The sequence below is a fragment of the Centruroides sculpturatus genome, unplaced genomic scaffold (genome assembly GCF_000671375.1).
Source record: "Centruroides sculpturatus isolate CEXI.00-Female unplaced genomic scaffold, Cexi_2.0 scaffold838, whole genome shotgun sequence".
NCBI classification, from domain to species: domain Eukaryota; kingdom Metazoa; phylum Arthropoda; class Arachnida; order Scorpiones; family Buthidae; genus Centruroides; species Centruroides sculpturatus.
In genome coordinates, this window is record NW_019385059.1 from 280,657 (window position 1) to 297,751 (window position 17,095).

The 17,095-nt window shown below is 31.9% G+C and overlaps 1 protein-coding gene across 1 annotated transcript in view; it reads right to left on the minus strand.

Moving 5' to 3' along the window:
- LOC111634085 overlaps positions 1-12,906 on the minus strand; it is a 32,628-nt gene extending 19,722 nt beyond the window's left edge. The window contains exons 1-3 of the mRNA XM_023378761.1: positions 12,838-12,906; positions 6,468-6,627; positions 4,584-4,744 (exon numbers count right to left, since the gene is read on the minus strand). Coding sequence (XP_023234529.1) covers positions 4,584-4,744; positions 6,468-6,627; positions 12,838-12,894 — 378 coding nt within the window. The 5' untranslated portion in view covers positions 12,895-12,906. The remainder of the gene's footprint in view (positions 1-4,583; positions 4,745-6,467; positions 6,628-12,837) is intronic.
- Positions 12,907-17,095: the final 4,189 nt, after the last annotated feature.

Here is a 17,095-nt window from a genome sequence, read left to right on the forward strand (position 1 = left end):
ACAACAAATATTCGAGTACAAAGTAACTCAGATATGTGTTTTAAGATTTCAATATTTAAGAAACTGATGTCTGGAGTGCTGTTTTTCAAACCTTCTATAGTATTATAGACTTCTAAGGCTGTTGTGTTTTCCAAAAAGAAAGTATTATAAATACAGTAGAGCATCGTTTATCCGAAGGTCGGTTATCCGAAACGTCGGTTATCCGAAGGAATTCCAGTCGACAAATTTAAATTTTCGCCAGTGCTGTGGCGCTGTAATCTTTGGCTATGTCTTCGGCTACTCAAATATTTTACGTTTTTGATACTAAATTAACTTCTGAAGTATAATTTTTTATTGTTTTTATATTTTTCAATATATTTATTTTGTTTGTACAAAATAAAAAAATAATTTTTAACGATACAATAGTCTTTGTTAGGCTTAACATCAACAAAAATTCAACGCAAAGTGACATGCAACGGAGAAAAATTTCGACATCGGATACGTTAAACTATTTTTTCGTACGTAAATCAGTTATCCAAAATATCAATTATCCGGACAACCCCAGTCCCCAATTGATTTGGAAAATCGACGCTCTACTGTATAACTAACTCATAAACTGTCAGAATACATTTGTATTTATTAATTTTAAACCTACTTATTAGTTTTTTTAATTTTTCTTCGTTATGGCATGTCACAAATGGTCAATAATCAATATGTAGCTTATTTGTGGCAAGACTCTGAAAATTCTTTACTTGTCAGAACCTGCAATATCTGGAATAATTGTGCTTATGCTGTTTTAATTTTTAACCATCAGGAGCTTCAATAACTGCGTAACACCAGGTTGTACAAATTGGGCAAGGATACAAACGAGGAGTATGAAGTCTGCAAGTGTGAAGTTTTTCTTCATAAACCTAATTATTAAAGCCAAACGAATTACTGAATTATCAGGCTATAAGCTTGATGCCGCTATTAGAGCAGCAAAGATAGACAAATCAAGAATACTAGAGAGCAAAAGAAGTACGACAATCTTGAAAACGAACTCGAAATCTTCCAGGCTACAAGTGAAAAAAAAACACATCTGTCTTCTCTTAAATGCATTAAACATGATTCCACTCACATCAATAGAATTGGAAAGGGCATTCTCGGTAGCAGGACTTTTTATTACCAAAATTGGAATCAGATTGAGTGAACAGAGTATTGACCATCTTTGCTTTTTAAAATCTTATTATAAAAATTTACAATAATATTTTGTATTATGTTTTATTTAAAAAATGAAAATTATCTTTTAAGTTAGAAGTTTGATCTAAGTTCTTTTTTTTTAATTTTCATTTCAATTCAAAGCATTTTTTGTTGTTGTTGTTGTTGTTGTATGCAGTTTCCAGCAAACTTTAATAAAATTTTTCTATTCATAAAAATCTCTACATAATTCAAAGGTAATTTTTAATATATATCTTACAGCATTATTAATATGATTCTGGAGGTTGCAGAATGTATTAAATTACTTTAAAAAATGAAAAATAATTATATCATTTGCTTTCAAGATATTTTGCATATCTTAAAAATAATTAATTCTATCCTGGGATTTCTCAGATCCCGGAAAACAGTGCACTTTTATCCCAGAATCCCGGGACAAGCAAAGTCCAGGAAATGAGAAACCCTGATAATCACCATCAGGTAGATGTTCCAAAAATCAAACGTTTACAAATACTAATGGGCATAGAACATAAATAATCAAATGTCAAACATATTTAAATAAAAAAAGTAAATTTTACAATTTGCTGCATTGCTGTGACAGGCACGAAAAAAAAAAAGTATAGATGGCATTACATTGTGTAGACCTCAAACAAAGATTTCCAAGCATCCAACATCATGTTTAGGTCCTTAACAAATCTAGACACAGATGCTTGGAAACCTTTGTTTGAGGTCTACACAATGTAATACAACTTATATTTTTGTTATTATTTTTATTGTTATTTTCTTGTAGTTTTTGCACCCATCACAGCGATGTAACAGATTATAAAATTTATTTTTTATATTTAATATGACCAGTGTTTGATTATTTGCATTCTATGCCCATTAGTATTTGTAAATGTTTAGTTTTTGGAACATTAACCTGATGTTCATTAAAAATAATCAAAAATGTTAGTTTTCAAAGTTAAATAAACCTTTTATCAAGGTTGTGTATGAATGATTATGATAATATTGTTTGCAATGCAATATGATACATTTAGTAATTCACAAATACCAGAGTTATCTACATAACATTTATGGTGAAGAACTGTTCAAGAATATTCATGAACACTTTTTTGAAGATGGTGTTCATTAGGATGATGCTATATCAAGGTTTCACTGTATATTATTAACTGTGTGTATTTTTGTGTGTGACATCCAACATCCAATTTCTACACATTGTGGGTGAGCTAGACACACAAAGAAGTTAACCAACATATTATGAAGATGCATAATGACTTTTGACCCAAATTAGCAAATTACAAAGGTCCAGGTTAGAAATGCTGACATCAAATTTTACTGCTAGAGATACTGCTATTAATCTCATTTCAATAATGCAGGGTCACTTTATCATACCAATATCTAACTTCTGTAGCTCTAGCTCTGTTCATTCAAAAGTTATTTGGATGATTTAGGACTTTACTATGCATCTTATATATTCGTAGGGTCACAGTAAAGGACTAAGTCCTATATACTGTATATACAGGGTGGGGCAGAAATGACAAACATTTTTAAAAAAAATCACAACATTTGTAATTGTTAATACAAAAGATATTTGTTGAAAGATGTGAGTTCATATTGAAATAGCATTTTACAAGTGTGGTAAACAACATCTCCCGTGTGGTGTTCGTTATCACTGATGCATTTCTGGAGGCAATTTTGGCAACTTCCACGCAAATAGCTTTCTTCAGTTCTTTCAAAGAAAGGCCTTATGCTTGTATACAAGTGCCTTGATGTGTCCCCATAAGAAATAATCATACATGGATAGGTCGAGCGAATGAGGAGACCAATGAATGTCACTGAGCCTGGAAATGAGGTGACCAGAGAAGAGACCACGAATAACGTCAATTGATGTTCTAGCTGTGTGGGTTGTCGCCCCATCCTGTTTAAACCACATACGTCTGATGAGAATAAATTTCCATCATATGCAAGGATGCGGAAATGTATTCCCATCAGATATGTATGACTGAGTGATCCCCTTTGCTTACAACTGTTTCCTCAGTCATATGCAAACACACAGTGATGTAGCATCCATGGCTACATGCCTTCAACTGAAAAGACAATGCTAAGACCTCACTACTTTCATGCTACCTGCCACACATCTGTCACTCCATCTGGTGGTGAGTTCTAGCCATTTCAAAAACATCCGTCCTTTCTGCCCATCCTGTATATACATATGTATTATGTATGTATGTATGTATAAAAGCAGAGGTAAAAAGTGAGCATATAACATAATGTACACTAAGAAGAGATTTTTCAAAATTTCCCCCGTGGGGAGAGGGAGAGCATTAAGACACAACCTGAAGAGTGGCTTCTACTATACTATATTTTAGATGCAATTTTTTTTGTTTTCAACTATGTTTAGTCTTCATTGAGTACTTAAGTGTATTAAATTGATAACATTTCAGACATTGTCATAAATATTTTTATATATTTTGATTTTTTAACCAAATGTTCAAACTGTTTTAAATTCAAATTTGTTATTGCATATTGGTTCGATTACAGAACGATTGTAAATGTTCCAGAAAATTGATAAAATTGAAAACAGTTTGTTTGATTCTCAGCAATTCTCATCATTCTCAGCAGTAGGTGTTATATAACAATTACCATGGTTTTTGAAATACTGAATATAAATGGCGTTTTCTTGCAAAATCCACACAGGCGAAGTCACAGGTAACAGCTAGTTAATAATAAGAACACAACAATCTACTGTCGAACTATATCAACTTTTTACTACTGTTATAAATAGATAATACATTTCAATTGTGAAAAACATTATTATTATTTATTTAATTTCATTTGTAGTATAGTTTATTTACATATGCTGACAATATTAAATATTTCATAAAAGTTTTCTTGTCTTTTCTCTGTTTTTTTTTTTTTCTGGTAATCATCTATAAATAATGTTGTATATTCTTCTGTATACATTGCACAAAAGAATACACAGCAGTATATACCATACACCCTATTATTTCTTTATAAAAATACCATATACTTTCCACTTACAAGCACATTTTAACCAAATACCTCATAACCTTATTATTTTTTTAAATAATAAATGTAAAAAAATTTTTTTTTAAATAACTAAATCAATGCTTTCATTTTTTTTACAAATAATCATTCATTTTCTTTTTAGTAAATATCAAAAAAAAAACTTGCAAAAACACTCTGTCTTTCATTAAGTTTACAACTGCATCACTGCATACATGTCACGTTTGACTATTTTATCTGATACATTGTCTAATTTACCACTTTTTTACTTTGATCTACAAGTAATGGATTTAAAATTTAAAATTATATATTCATTACTGTAATAATAAAATAATTTTGCATTATAATACGAAAAACATCAGAAATAAATGAAATAAACTTACAGTTTTCTTGACAGATTCTAAAACTCTCAAATCCAAAGAATCCAAGATACTGGACGTTAATATGTCTCTCTCCATCAGATTATGTCTTCCAACACTAACGAATACTGGCACCTTCTTTTCTTCTATTTCTTTCTCTAGCAGAAAGATATCTGATTCTATACCTAAATAAATGACAATTTAATTAATTCAAATATTCTAATATTTAATGTTTTCTTTAGTGTAAGAAAAGCACCATTTGATGTACTACTCTTACCATTCTTACAATCTTTTTGACTGTTATTACACTTTGTATCATGCCAAGAGTAGATTTGCAAATTAATTAATTTTCTGCTACCAAAAAGTTACGACATAACTTTAAATCTAATAATTTTTAATGCCATGCCACACCTAATAAATTAATAAAATCAAAACGGTTTGATAAGATGAGAATGATGATTCCTGCAACCATGCCATTTTGATTTAATTAATTCGTTAATGATGTAAATGAATAGAATTTATTTTATTTTTGTACCAAATTTCTAACCAAATATTCCTTATGACCTTGATGTGCATTGATAATTATTTAAACTGTTATTTGATATTTGTTATAGTTCACAAATTTTAAAATTTGTCTTTATTTTCAACAACAAACAATGCAAAAATCTGGCAAGACAGACTTTTGTTATTATGAAAGAATAAGATAATTCAAGAATGTCATATGTGATTCTGCTTTATGACATTCGTTTCACTTTTCCATCCATACGCAATGATCTAAAAATGTTTAACTTGTTATTAAGAATTTCTTAACATTAATTTCCTTAAGTTAGCCAAACTGAAATTTATAATCAGTAATTGAAAATTGATTGATTAATATAATCTTAAGAACTGTAATTAATAAATGAGATTTAATGTGTTAAACAAATTCACATCTGTTTAATTTTGCAGAAATGGATCAACGTGTGAAAATATAAGCTATCCAACACTAAAATCTGAAAAATAAAAAGCTACAAAATATTTGTAGCCTTAATTGTAGACATCTTGAGAATTTTGCTGAAATATATAGCTCTGAATAATGATATATATTTCAGCAATTGTTAATGTAAGTCAGAATTCTCTTTCGCCATTACCTTACTTTAATTATTTGCTAATCTAAATTAACTAGATTAGCAATCATCCATCCAACTGTCAATTTAACATCTTAAATAAATAGTCAGACAGTTAAGCAACAAAAACATTGGTCTGCCAATCTACAGCGGTGTTTCTTAAACTTTTTAAACTGCAGCCTTGAGAACAATGGTTATTTCTCGCAACTCTTGTATATGATATACCCTGCAACCTGTTACGTGTAATAATAATATCAAATTACACCCAAAGCAATTTTATTTAATGAAAACATAAGTTTTGTTCCTGACTCCCAAGATCACAGCTTCTGGAGCCACAGGATGACCTCAAAATCACTGATCTAAAGAACCAAGATTCTATATCTCTATGGGATCTAGTTCAAATCCTATAGGTAAAGTTTTGGTAGATAATGGTTCAATTTCTGAGAAATTTCACAAAAATACTAATTAAATAATTTGATTTCAAAAGTTAATCATTTGTTTTATGATTAACATTTGAAATGTTAACTGTTTTATGACACTAAGAAACTGTCTTTTTATAGCATTTGACAACTTATATACTTATTTTGTATCTGCAATACACAAACTGTAATAAATTACTGAATCACATTTTATTATATAAATATCTATTAAGCTAGTAAACATCTGAAATATCTGAATAAATAAGATTAAATCTATTGCACTTTTTAATAATGCTTTCTCTACTTAAACACTACTGTATTTTTAAAATATTTATAGCATATTAAATTGTTTTATTCTATCAATAAATCTGAATTAACTGTACCTTCATCATCATCTGTTTTATCAGATGTATAGATATCTTTCCTTTTGTTCTCATTGGAAACTTTTTCAGAATCACTCTGAATTTCTTCATCTTGTGTAACTTCCGACAGAATAACTTCTATGTCTTCATTTGTGATGTTCTCAGAAATTTTCTGCTCTTCCTTAAAAAATTTTAATAGCATAAATATGTAATACTCAAATCTATACAAACATCTCTAAACCCGATATAATATAGCTAAACACCAAACGTATGCCGAAAATCTATCGGGCTAGTTTAAGGATAATTACTAAATAAATTACGTAACCAATTTGGCTCTAGAGGTAAGCGTTAGGTGCCATCTCTTATTAATATTAATAATTATAAATTAATTAATTAATTTAAATAATTTAGAACTGCTGGGAGAAAAAATCGGCCCGGAGCGGGACTCGAACCCACAACTCCTGCTTACCGTGCAGATGCGTTGCCAGTTACGCTACCTGGACCTTCGGTCCGATCTCCTTTTCCAGCGTATAACTATGTAACCATCGACGGTTATTACAATGCCGGCTGGGGACACATTCAGTGCCCACGTCCTACAAGGCACTCAACCGGCCATCACAAGCCCCGGCAAGGCGTAATATATACAAACATCTCTAAACCCGATATAATATAGCTAAACACCAAACGTATGCCGAAAATCTATCGGGCTAGTTTAAGGCTAATTACTAAATAAACTGGCGTAACTGGCAACGCATCTGCACGGTAAGCAGGAGTTGTGGGTTCGAGTCCCGCTCCAGGCCGATTTTTTCTCCCAGCAGTTCTAAATTATTTAAATTAATTAATCTATTTATAATTATTAATATTAATAAGAGATGGCGCCTAACACTTACCTCTAGAGCCAAATTGGTTACGTAATTTAATACTCAAATCTTTACTTTTAGTAAACTATTGATAACTTTGTCTAAATAATCATTGTATTTTATATTTAATTATTCTAAATTTTTAAGCTCTGCAAATTTTTATTTTCACAATACTTTCATCTATGACTATGCTGTTATGTATTGCAAAAAAGGAAGATCTCTTGCAGTTCAAAGTACTGTATTTTGTATGTTCATTGATTAATTAAATTTTCTCTACTCTTGCATTTACCTTTTAAATTTCAACATACATTCTTGACATTGATAGCTGCAGATATCTCAAATAACATATGCAAAAGCTACATCTTTGGTAACTATCAATAAAAGTTTCATCTCATGTTAGTAAATATTCCACAGAACAGACGGGAGATGTGTGTCGGGAGTTTGCAATCTCGGAAAGTCGGCAACAAAGGAGTACTGAAGGGTCGATGTAAATGACTAATGTCGTTTAATTTCAATTTGTTGCCATTAGCATAATTACTGCAAGGATGCCACTTTAATGTGTCTAAATTGGTAATGATTTGATTATTCCTCTGAATGCTGTCTAACATTACCTACATTTTAAAATCAGATGATGATTGAATTCTAAAGTCCATTTTCTCTAAATTGAAAAGCCTTAAACATCTCTAAAGGCTTCCTCCCTTCATCCAATAATATCAAGACTGCACACTACATTTTTCAAAGTTCTCTCCCACAAGGAATGGCACAACATTGGGGTCACCAATTTTGTTAAAACTTGGAGAGGATATAGTGCATCCCAAACAACTGACATAAACCAAGTAATAAGGCACAATACTCAAAATTAAATGAGAAAATTAAAGTTGAAAATTGTACAATCACTTAAAACCTTTAGAATTTCTATTATTTGCAGAGTGTCTGGTGGATTGGCAGGGATGTGCCAGTTTCATAGTCACAAGGTAGGTGTTTTGAATCCTGTTTATATCAATGAGATTTTTTTAAATAAAACAATAATTTTTATTCTATTCTTGGTCATCTTTAATTTATTATATTGTCAGAGAGAAAAACTGATTTATTTTTAAAAAAACTACAAATGTACAATAAACAATATAATGAAACCACATTTCAAGTAACAATTCAATGTGAAATTAAGAAATCTTATACAATATAATAGTTATTTAGAAACAAAACATTTTCTGTATATTCATGTACAATATATACTTACTCTAGCAACTAAGTCATTTTTTAACCTAAATGTGTCTATAATTGCATCTTTGTTTGCTAAAAAATGAAAAGATGGCTTCGATATATTGTGCTAATATCAATAGCATAGAAATGAGTTCTGCAGAAGAACAGGTGCACAATAATATTACAAAATTATATTTAAAAGATGTTTTTACATATAGTGAAAGCATTCTTCAAAATCAAAATCTAATTGCAGCCGAGGATTCTTTGTCAAATTTGGAAGTCACAAAAAGTATCATAAAAATGATGCACAGTGCAAAAATGTTTATTGTTTCACATGCTTCTATGACAATTATCATCCATAAAATTTTGCTCCCAAAGAAGCAAACAGATTGAATAATGTTAATAAAAATGTCTTCTGTGACAATCTGACGGTGTTCTTGAGATAATTAATTTTAATGTAATAAATACTATGCTTTAATTTCACTCAACTATATAAAAAAGAATGATAAAATTTGGAATAATTACTAGAACATAACCTAATAAGGTTATAAATTTTTACATCCTGTAAAACTGCTCTGTCACGTAGCACTTTTACAAGAAATGAGGATGTTTTGCTTCCTTTCTCCATGCCTCGTATCTTAGAATTGTGCACACGACCTGCTAAAATGTCATAACCCATTCTTATAATCATGACATTGCAAAAGATGGAGATAAAAGGGCTGGATTTCATACACTCGAGGCAGTTCGCCAGGATCTGGCCATACAGGGGCAGTTCCCCAGACTTGCCATATGGAGTGCTACTCCTCCAACGACTGAACCTGTCCTCCCAACTCCACTCTACAGGAAGAGAATCTATAAGGTACAAGATCCCAACATGAACAACGAGGTAAAATTTATTGTAAACCTCTCTCTCTCGGGATACATCTAAGATAGATCCTAATCTCGCGATAGGATCTAACTTCTGTATTTTCCATCTGTATTTTTATTATAGTATAGTATTATTGTTTATCCTAATCAATTGAACACTTCTAATAAGAAGAACATCCCTACTATTACGTTAGACTTATGTTTTCTGTTCCGTAGTTATGTTATGTGTATTAGTTATTCTGTCCATCTATAATTAAATTGTTAATTTTATATTTAATGTCCTTCTTGTCTGGTATTCGTTCTTTATGCACAACCCCACACAGAATCTTACCACTCGGGTTCTGTTCAAAATCAAGCCATCCAGTGACAAAGTGAGCAGGTCTAACGGATCTGACGATTAGAGGGTCTGGACCCTCGTCCGTATTCTCACACTTCGTTATTAACAAAATTGGTTTTGAATAACGATAATTTTGTTTATATCTTATCATCTTCTCGAGTAAATTATAAATACAGTATGAATCCCATGTATACATGAATATTCAAAAACAATTTTTTTAAAAATATAATAAATTAAAACACAACAGAATAAAGTGAAAATTATAGTTTTATTTATAAAAAAAAAGCACATTGATACCAATGGAATTCAAAATACCAATCTCATGACTATGAAACTGGCATTCCCCCACCGAGCCACCAGCCACTCTACAAAATAATAGAAATTCTAAAGGTTTTAAGTGATTGGTAATTTTCAACTTTAATTTTCTTGTTTAATTTCGATTAGAGCACCTTACTGCTTGACAGGAATCGGTTGTAGGGAATGTCAAGTGTGATCAAAATCAGTGACCCCAACGTTGTTCCATTCCCTCGTCAGAGAGAAATCAGCATGGATTCAAATTTTGCCACATCATCTATTTCTTATGGTAATCTCTGTACATCAATACATAAATCCTCATTAGTTCAAAATTCTAGGAACAAAATAATCACAACTTTCAATTATTGAGTTTCAAATCATCTGTGTTTTACATCTGTACACTATGCCAAATGATATGTAACTGACATAATTGATTAAGCAAATAGAATACAGCTACATATACAGAATGCTATTTTCTTTAATTAATAATTATTAATAATAATAATATTAATGTGAAGGTAAATGGCACATGTCCAGTGAGAATCTCAAAAGTTGCCAGATAGGTTTTATAAAATGTAAAGCTTTAGACCCTGTACACACTAGGCGTTTTTCAACGCGTGTTCAACGCGCGTTTAAAAGAACCAAGAGTTCTATGTAGCCGTACACACTCAAAAGCCAAGCGCGCGTTAAACGCGCGTTTTGCGAGCGCTTATAGATTTTTGTTAAAACGCGCGTTTTGCGAGCGCTTTACGGGCGCTTTGAGATATATGTGCTGCCATGTTACCGTACATGCGATCGCGCGTTTTGCGGGCGTCAGCCGAGCGCTTTGAGATATATGTGCTGAAATGGAAAACGATTATTTCGATACTGATCTATTTATTGATGGTATCTAAAAGACACCAACCATCGTCAAAGGATTTTATAGATATTTTAAAAGAATTAAAAAACTTGAATTTATTTTGTCTTAGTTTTGGATACAACGTCGCAAACATTTCATGCGTCAGTCTATCTCGTAATATTGGGTGCACCCAAAATTCTCTTTGCCTCTGCCGTCGTCTTTTATAGCGACGATAGAGGAGCCACACACAAGCAATCACTTCCACATCCATTTCCAAACCGAGCCAGTGCTCACGCTCCGCTAAACGCTCGTCAAACGCCGAGCTAACGCGCGTTAGCTCGGCGTTCGACGAGCGTTTAACGCGCGTTGAAAAACGCCTAGTGTGTACAGGGCCGTATTCCTCAAAATGTAGCTAAAATTATTTTTAAAGCAGCCCAAAGAGTAGTCTTACAAATATCTCAATCTGCTACTTGTAGCCCAATCTTGCAATCTCTGAAACCAGTCATATTTTATTAGATAAGAAAAAAAGAAGGTAGTCCATAAGTAAGGTGACACTCAAAAATGTGTTACCATAAAAGCCATATTGACCAGGTTAAAATTGTTCTTGATCTATTGTTGTCTTACAGCATGGAAGCACTTTGATCTAAACAAACCAGTTAATGTGTGCATATCACAAGATGGACAGAATTTCAAAGTAGCTGTAGTAACTAACCAAATCCCTTAACATGTAAAACTCTATATCCCCGACAGAGACAAAGTATAGTTACAAACTAACAGGATTTCAAATTATCCGAGTTTGAATTAACAAGGATTTCTCGTAACACAATTACTTTTTGATTCCAGAACGTTTGTGAATAAAACTGACACACATTAAATAAACTAATTGAACATCTATATATGGACGGATACCAGTTCAATGGGTTATATATATAACCCATTGAACTGGTATCTGTCCACGTAACGGTATGCCAAAAACAAGCACTAGAGGCACCCTAGAGAAGATCTTAAATTAACAATAAATTATTTTTATTTGTAATAGTAATTTATTATTGATGTGAATTTATTATTTATACCACAGAATGGTATAAATAATTATTATATGCCTTGATTAACCTTGCACCACATGTTTACAACATCCTGTGACTCAGTGAATGTCGTGCATTGACTCACAAGAAATTTGTTGAAAAAATGGCAGATACATTTAAAATTGAGGTTTACAAGCAAAGGTAAATAAACAAATTAAACTATTTTAAAGTATTTATAGAATGTTTAATAGGAAGAAATATAGATCCGTATGACGCGATTGGGAAGGTAAGATTTACCATCCGAATGAAGAGGTGGCGACCCCCCTCTATGCGAACAATAAATGTCTAATGAACCATACCCCTCCACGCGACCCTTCCCAAGATATAGCCCTCCGAAAATTATTCTACGAATCATGTGACTGCCTGTTTGCCACAATTTACCCTGCAAATGAGCGGCAGCGACCCCGAGTGTGCACGAGCGCACATTAATTTTTTTTTTTCACGCAGTAGGCTCCCTTTTGACCACGGTGTCACGTGACCGGAAATGACGTAGGCAAATTTTCAGGGACTTATATCTCGCAAAGGGTTGTGTGTAGGGGTATGGTTCCTTTGACTTTATTGTTCGCACAGGGGGCTACAGTTTGGAGGGTCGCCACCCCTTCATTCAGAGGGTAAATCTTATCATTGGGACTTTAACAAAGCTGTAGAGCATATTGATAGAAACAAAAAAGTCAAAGGAACCGTGCCTCATGGAAATTTGTAAAGAATGCCCACTAGGGGCATCCTGGGCTACTAGTTACTAAGAAAGGAATGAATAATCTTCAATAAATTAATAATTCTGTTACATCATATATATATATATATATATTTCATAGCCCAATAATTTAATAAAGTATTAATAATATTTGATATATTATCATTAAACATTGCATCATTAACATGTATAAATATTTTTATATTAACTTACTAGAACCCCTTCAGCATCATCTTTGTAAACGACATTAACATCCTGTCCGAGGACCATTTCCGGACNTATATATATATATAATTAATCTAAGAAACTAAATAAGCTAAGTGAAAAAATAATTTTAAAATTACATACAGTAGAGCGTCATTTATCCGAAAGCCGGTCAACCGAAACATCAGTTAAACGAAAGCATTCCAGTCAGGAAATTTAAATTTGCACTAGTGCTGTGGCACTGCAACCTTTGGCTATGTCTTGGGCTACTCCATTATTATTTTTGTTGATGTGTGTGTTTTAGATGGCAGCACTGGCACTTTTGTGTGGTGTTTTTGTGAGGACTGTGTGTCGTGCTGAATCAAACGTTTTTGATACTAGATTAACTTCTAAAGTATAATTTTTATTTGTTTTTATATTTTTCAATATATTTATTTTATTTGTACAAAATAAAGAAATAATTTTTAACAATACAATAGCCACGATTATTATTATAAAAATTTACATTAGGCTTAACATTGACGAAAATTCAATGTGCAACAGAGAAAAATTTCAACATGGGATAGGTTAATATATTTTTTCGTACATAATCGGTTGTTCGGATAACTTATTTTTCGTTATCCGAACAACCCCAGTCCCCAATTGATTCGGATAAATGATGCTCTACTGTAGTTTCTTTCTCTAATAAATCTATATTTAGCAGAAAAAAATGAAAACAACCTTCCACAATACAAAAAGCCAAATCCTTTAGATCAAAAATGATTTTGAATGGAACTGAATTCCAAACAGTTCAAAAGTGCAGCAGATCTGGGGAAACAGTTAAATTAGGTAGTAATATTAGAACAGGAAGAGAAGTTGTTCTGAGTTAAGGAAAGAGAGAAGAAATACAGAGACAAACAGAATTTAACTAAAGAAAGATGATGTCACAGAAGAGGTAGTCAAGAAAGAAAGAAAGAAATTAGAGCAAGATAGAACAGAAATTGTCATCAAGTTCACATTTAATTACAAGCATATTTCTAAATACTATTCCCTGTTTTTGCCAAATCAAATTTAAATATTAATATAAATTATAACTTACCAATATTTTCTTTAGAATAAGGTAATTGTGCCGTTTCTTCTGAATTATCTAATTCTTTCACATTTATTTCTTTCTCTTTCAAATTTGGAGATGAAGACTGGGATATGGAATTCTCAATTATTTCAGATTTGCTCTTATCTTCTGTTATGTTACTTTCTTTAGTAAATGTTATGTTACAGATGACCGACGGACCATCCAGGTCGCCCAGGAAATCTTTATCTTCATCTGCCACATTTATCTGTATCGGACTGGAGTTCGTAAGTCCAGAAGAAATATCTCTGATCTTCCTAATGTTCTAAATTTAAATTAATTTTTATCGAACAATTAGAATTAATTGCATTTTTAATACTCATATATTTTTTTATATAAATATATACAAATAACAAAAAGATTACTTTCATATAATAATATTTAATAAGATATACTATAAGAACCTAAAGAAACTAAGTAATTAAAGAATATTTCAGTAAAGAATAAAATTAAATTAATTAATCTAACATAGTTTAATCTTTTAAGTTAAAATTGAGACCAGAAAGTGAAACAGAAATTTCACTAATTTTGTCCTCATTTTTTAAATAATAATAAAGTAAAAAGTCAAAATTAAATTATCATCAAGAATTACAAAACATTTAAACAAAATACCTGTAATTATAATAATGAAGAAAAATTCAAAATATTTTTTACGACTTTTAAACTGAAAAAATTAACCACTCCTTTTTCCCCCTTTTTAAACTATGTGTATATATCTTGCGAGTCATGTTGGTTTAACTACCATCATCTCAGGTAATTAAGTTTTATTATATAAATCATTGTACACGTAACCTATTTTTTCAATGAATTCTGTAAATTTGTAAACCTGTAATCAATTTACTGATAAATATGTAATAATAGGGCAGAAGAGGAGCATTAAGCCTGAAATGCATATCCGTCCATACCACCAATAAAATAACCTTTTTCCTCTGAAAGTGTTCCTGTGTGATATGTTCTCAACAGCAATATTGTGCTAAGAAAATACATATAATAGAGAACAACAAGAAACCAAGATTTTTGAAAAAATTAATGTAATTCTATCTTTTTAATGTTACATTATTTTTTATATAGACTAATTATAAAACATTAAAATCTAAAATTATTAAATTATAATTATAATTTGGCTCATAAATAACTTAGCAAATGGAGTATTTTAATACTACGAAAGGTGCTCAAACAGACTATTTCCAAACGGACAAATTGGGCGTGGATACGAAGCATTCCAACCCCTAACCTGTGGCCACTAAAAGATCCTGATCTTATGACCCAAATAGTGCCTTTTGTGATTTGTCAGGAAGTCGGTCAGTCAACAGTGTTACCAGACATCAGAAGCATTGAAAAATGCTGTGTGCTTTCACACAAAACATCTCGACAAACTTGCACATTACAGGGCTCTTCCCTATTGATGATGAAGCTCATACTGACATTCTGGACTAGTGAAGCATAAAATACATTCTGATATCTCCATTACAAGAACAAAGAAAAAATGAGAAGTAATACAACTTCTCAGAGTAGTTGTAGTTTACAGCTGTATAATTGTTGTGTAATTTCTACAGGTAATATAAGTTTATAGTAGTATAGTTGTATAATTTTTCTACAGATAATCTTAACAGTCATTACTTGATTACTTTTACAGAAACATTTTAGTTATAAAATATTTCAATATATTATTCGATGCCTTTATTAAACTTTTTCCACCCAACAAGCACCAAGGATCTTTATGTTCATTGTGAATTTGGCAGGCTTGCAATGAGCAATTAGAGGCAAGACCTGAGATATAAGAGTCAGTATTTCTGAAAATCTTATTTGAACTCAAACTTAGATGTTTTGGTGTATTAAGTGGAAGCCTTTACCATCTCTTCTGACTAGCCTCATATCATTTGATTAATAAAGGATTTAATAACAAAAATTAATAAAATTACTATATAAGTAGAGCTTTCAAGTAAAAGAAAAATTAGTGAATCCAATATTGGAAATAGTGAGTTTCCTGTAGACATATGAATGAAAAAGAGTGACATGGTTATTAGCACACAAAGAAATGACACATTTATTAGAGTTTGGTTTCCCAAAGACTAAACTCAATGTTGACAAATAATGCATTAAGTTAGCACATTTCCTACAGTCTTGATTGGGCAGTTATAAATAATATTTGTGGCATCTCTGTTGTTATTAAATTATTACCTTTAGTGCAATCTTTGCTGTTATTATTAACATTGTTTTAGTAAACAATAGGAAAGGTGACACACCAAATTAATATATAATAACAAAAACAAAGACACTGAGTTCAGCGTTACATGCATTTTTTTATCGCTAGTACTTTCAACGAACTTATTGTCGTCGTCCTCAGGCGAATATAGATATTTATCAAAAAATTTTAAACAAAAAATAATCGAATGCAGAATATAACGCATAAGATAAGCTAAAATTATGTTAAAGCTGTTAAGAACACGAAGTAAATATTTAAACATAATTCGAAAACCGAACGAGCAGAAAGCTCCGTGAAGTGCGAGCTGGCGCATGCACGGAGCCATGCTCACGCTACATGCATACTAGAGACTGCTAATACTCGCTTAAACGCTTATACAGCGTGACCCATACACTAGGCAGCTCGAGCGTAGGGGTGTTGCAAGTGTCCAAGGTGGTAGTGAAGAGAGATTCCCATATAAAAACAGTTTTTCGATCCTTGCAGCTCTTGAGCATAACCGCTTGGGACCATAGCGGGTTGTAACCCTGCTCAAGTACCTTCCTTGCGAGCTCGGTGGTGTGTCTTCCCCTCCTAACATCGTCTTGGTGCTCATCAAGGCGGCTGGAAAGCATTCTAGTGGTGGCCCCGATATATCTTGTATTTACTCCCATTGCCTGATTTTCCAACGGTACAGCATAGACCCCCGATTTCTCAAGAATGGAAAATTTGTCTCTATCATTGCAAATAAGTTTGCGTAGGCTTGGAAGTGGGGTTAAAGGTAGAACAAGGTTGTGCTGCTTAAAGATTCTGCAGATACGTAAAGATATGGGTCCAAAGTAAGGCAACGCTACTTGAACCTTTGAAGATTCTCTTTTGCTGCATAAAGTAGTACATGGAAACAGTGCCTTGTTTACCTTATTGAGCACATACGTAAACTTTGCACGTGAAAAGCCCGCAGCGCGTACCGCCATATC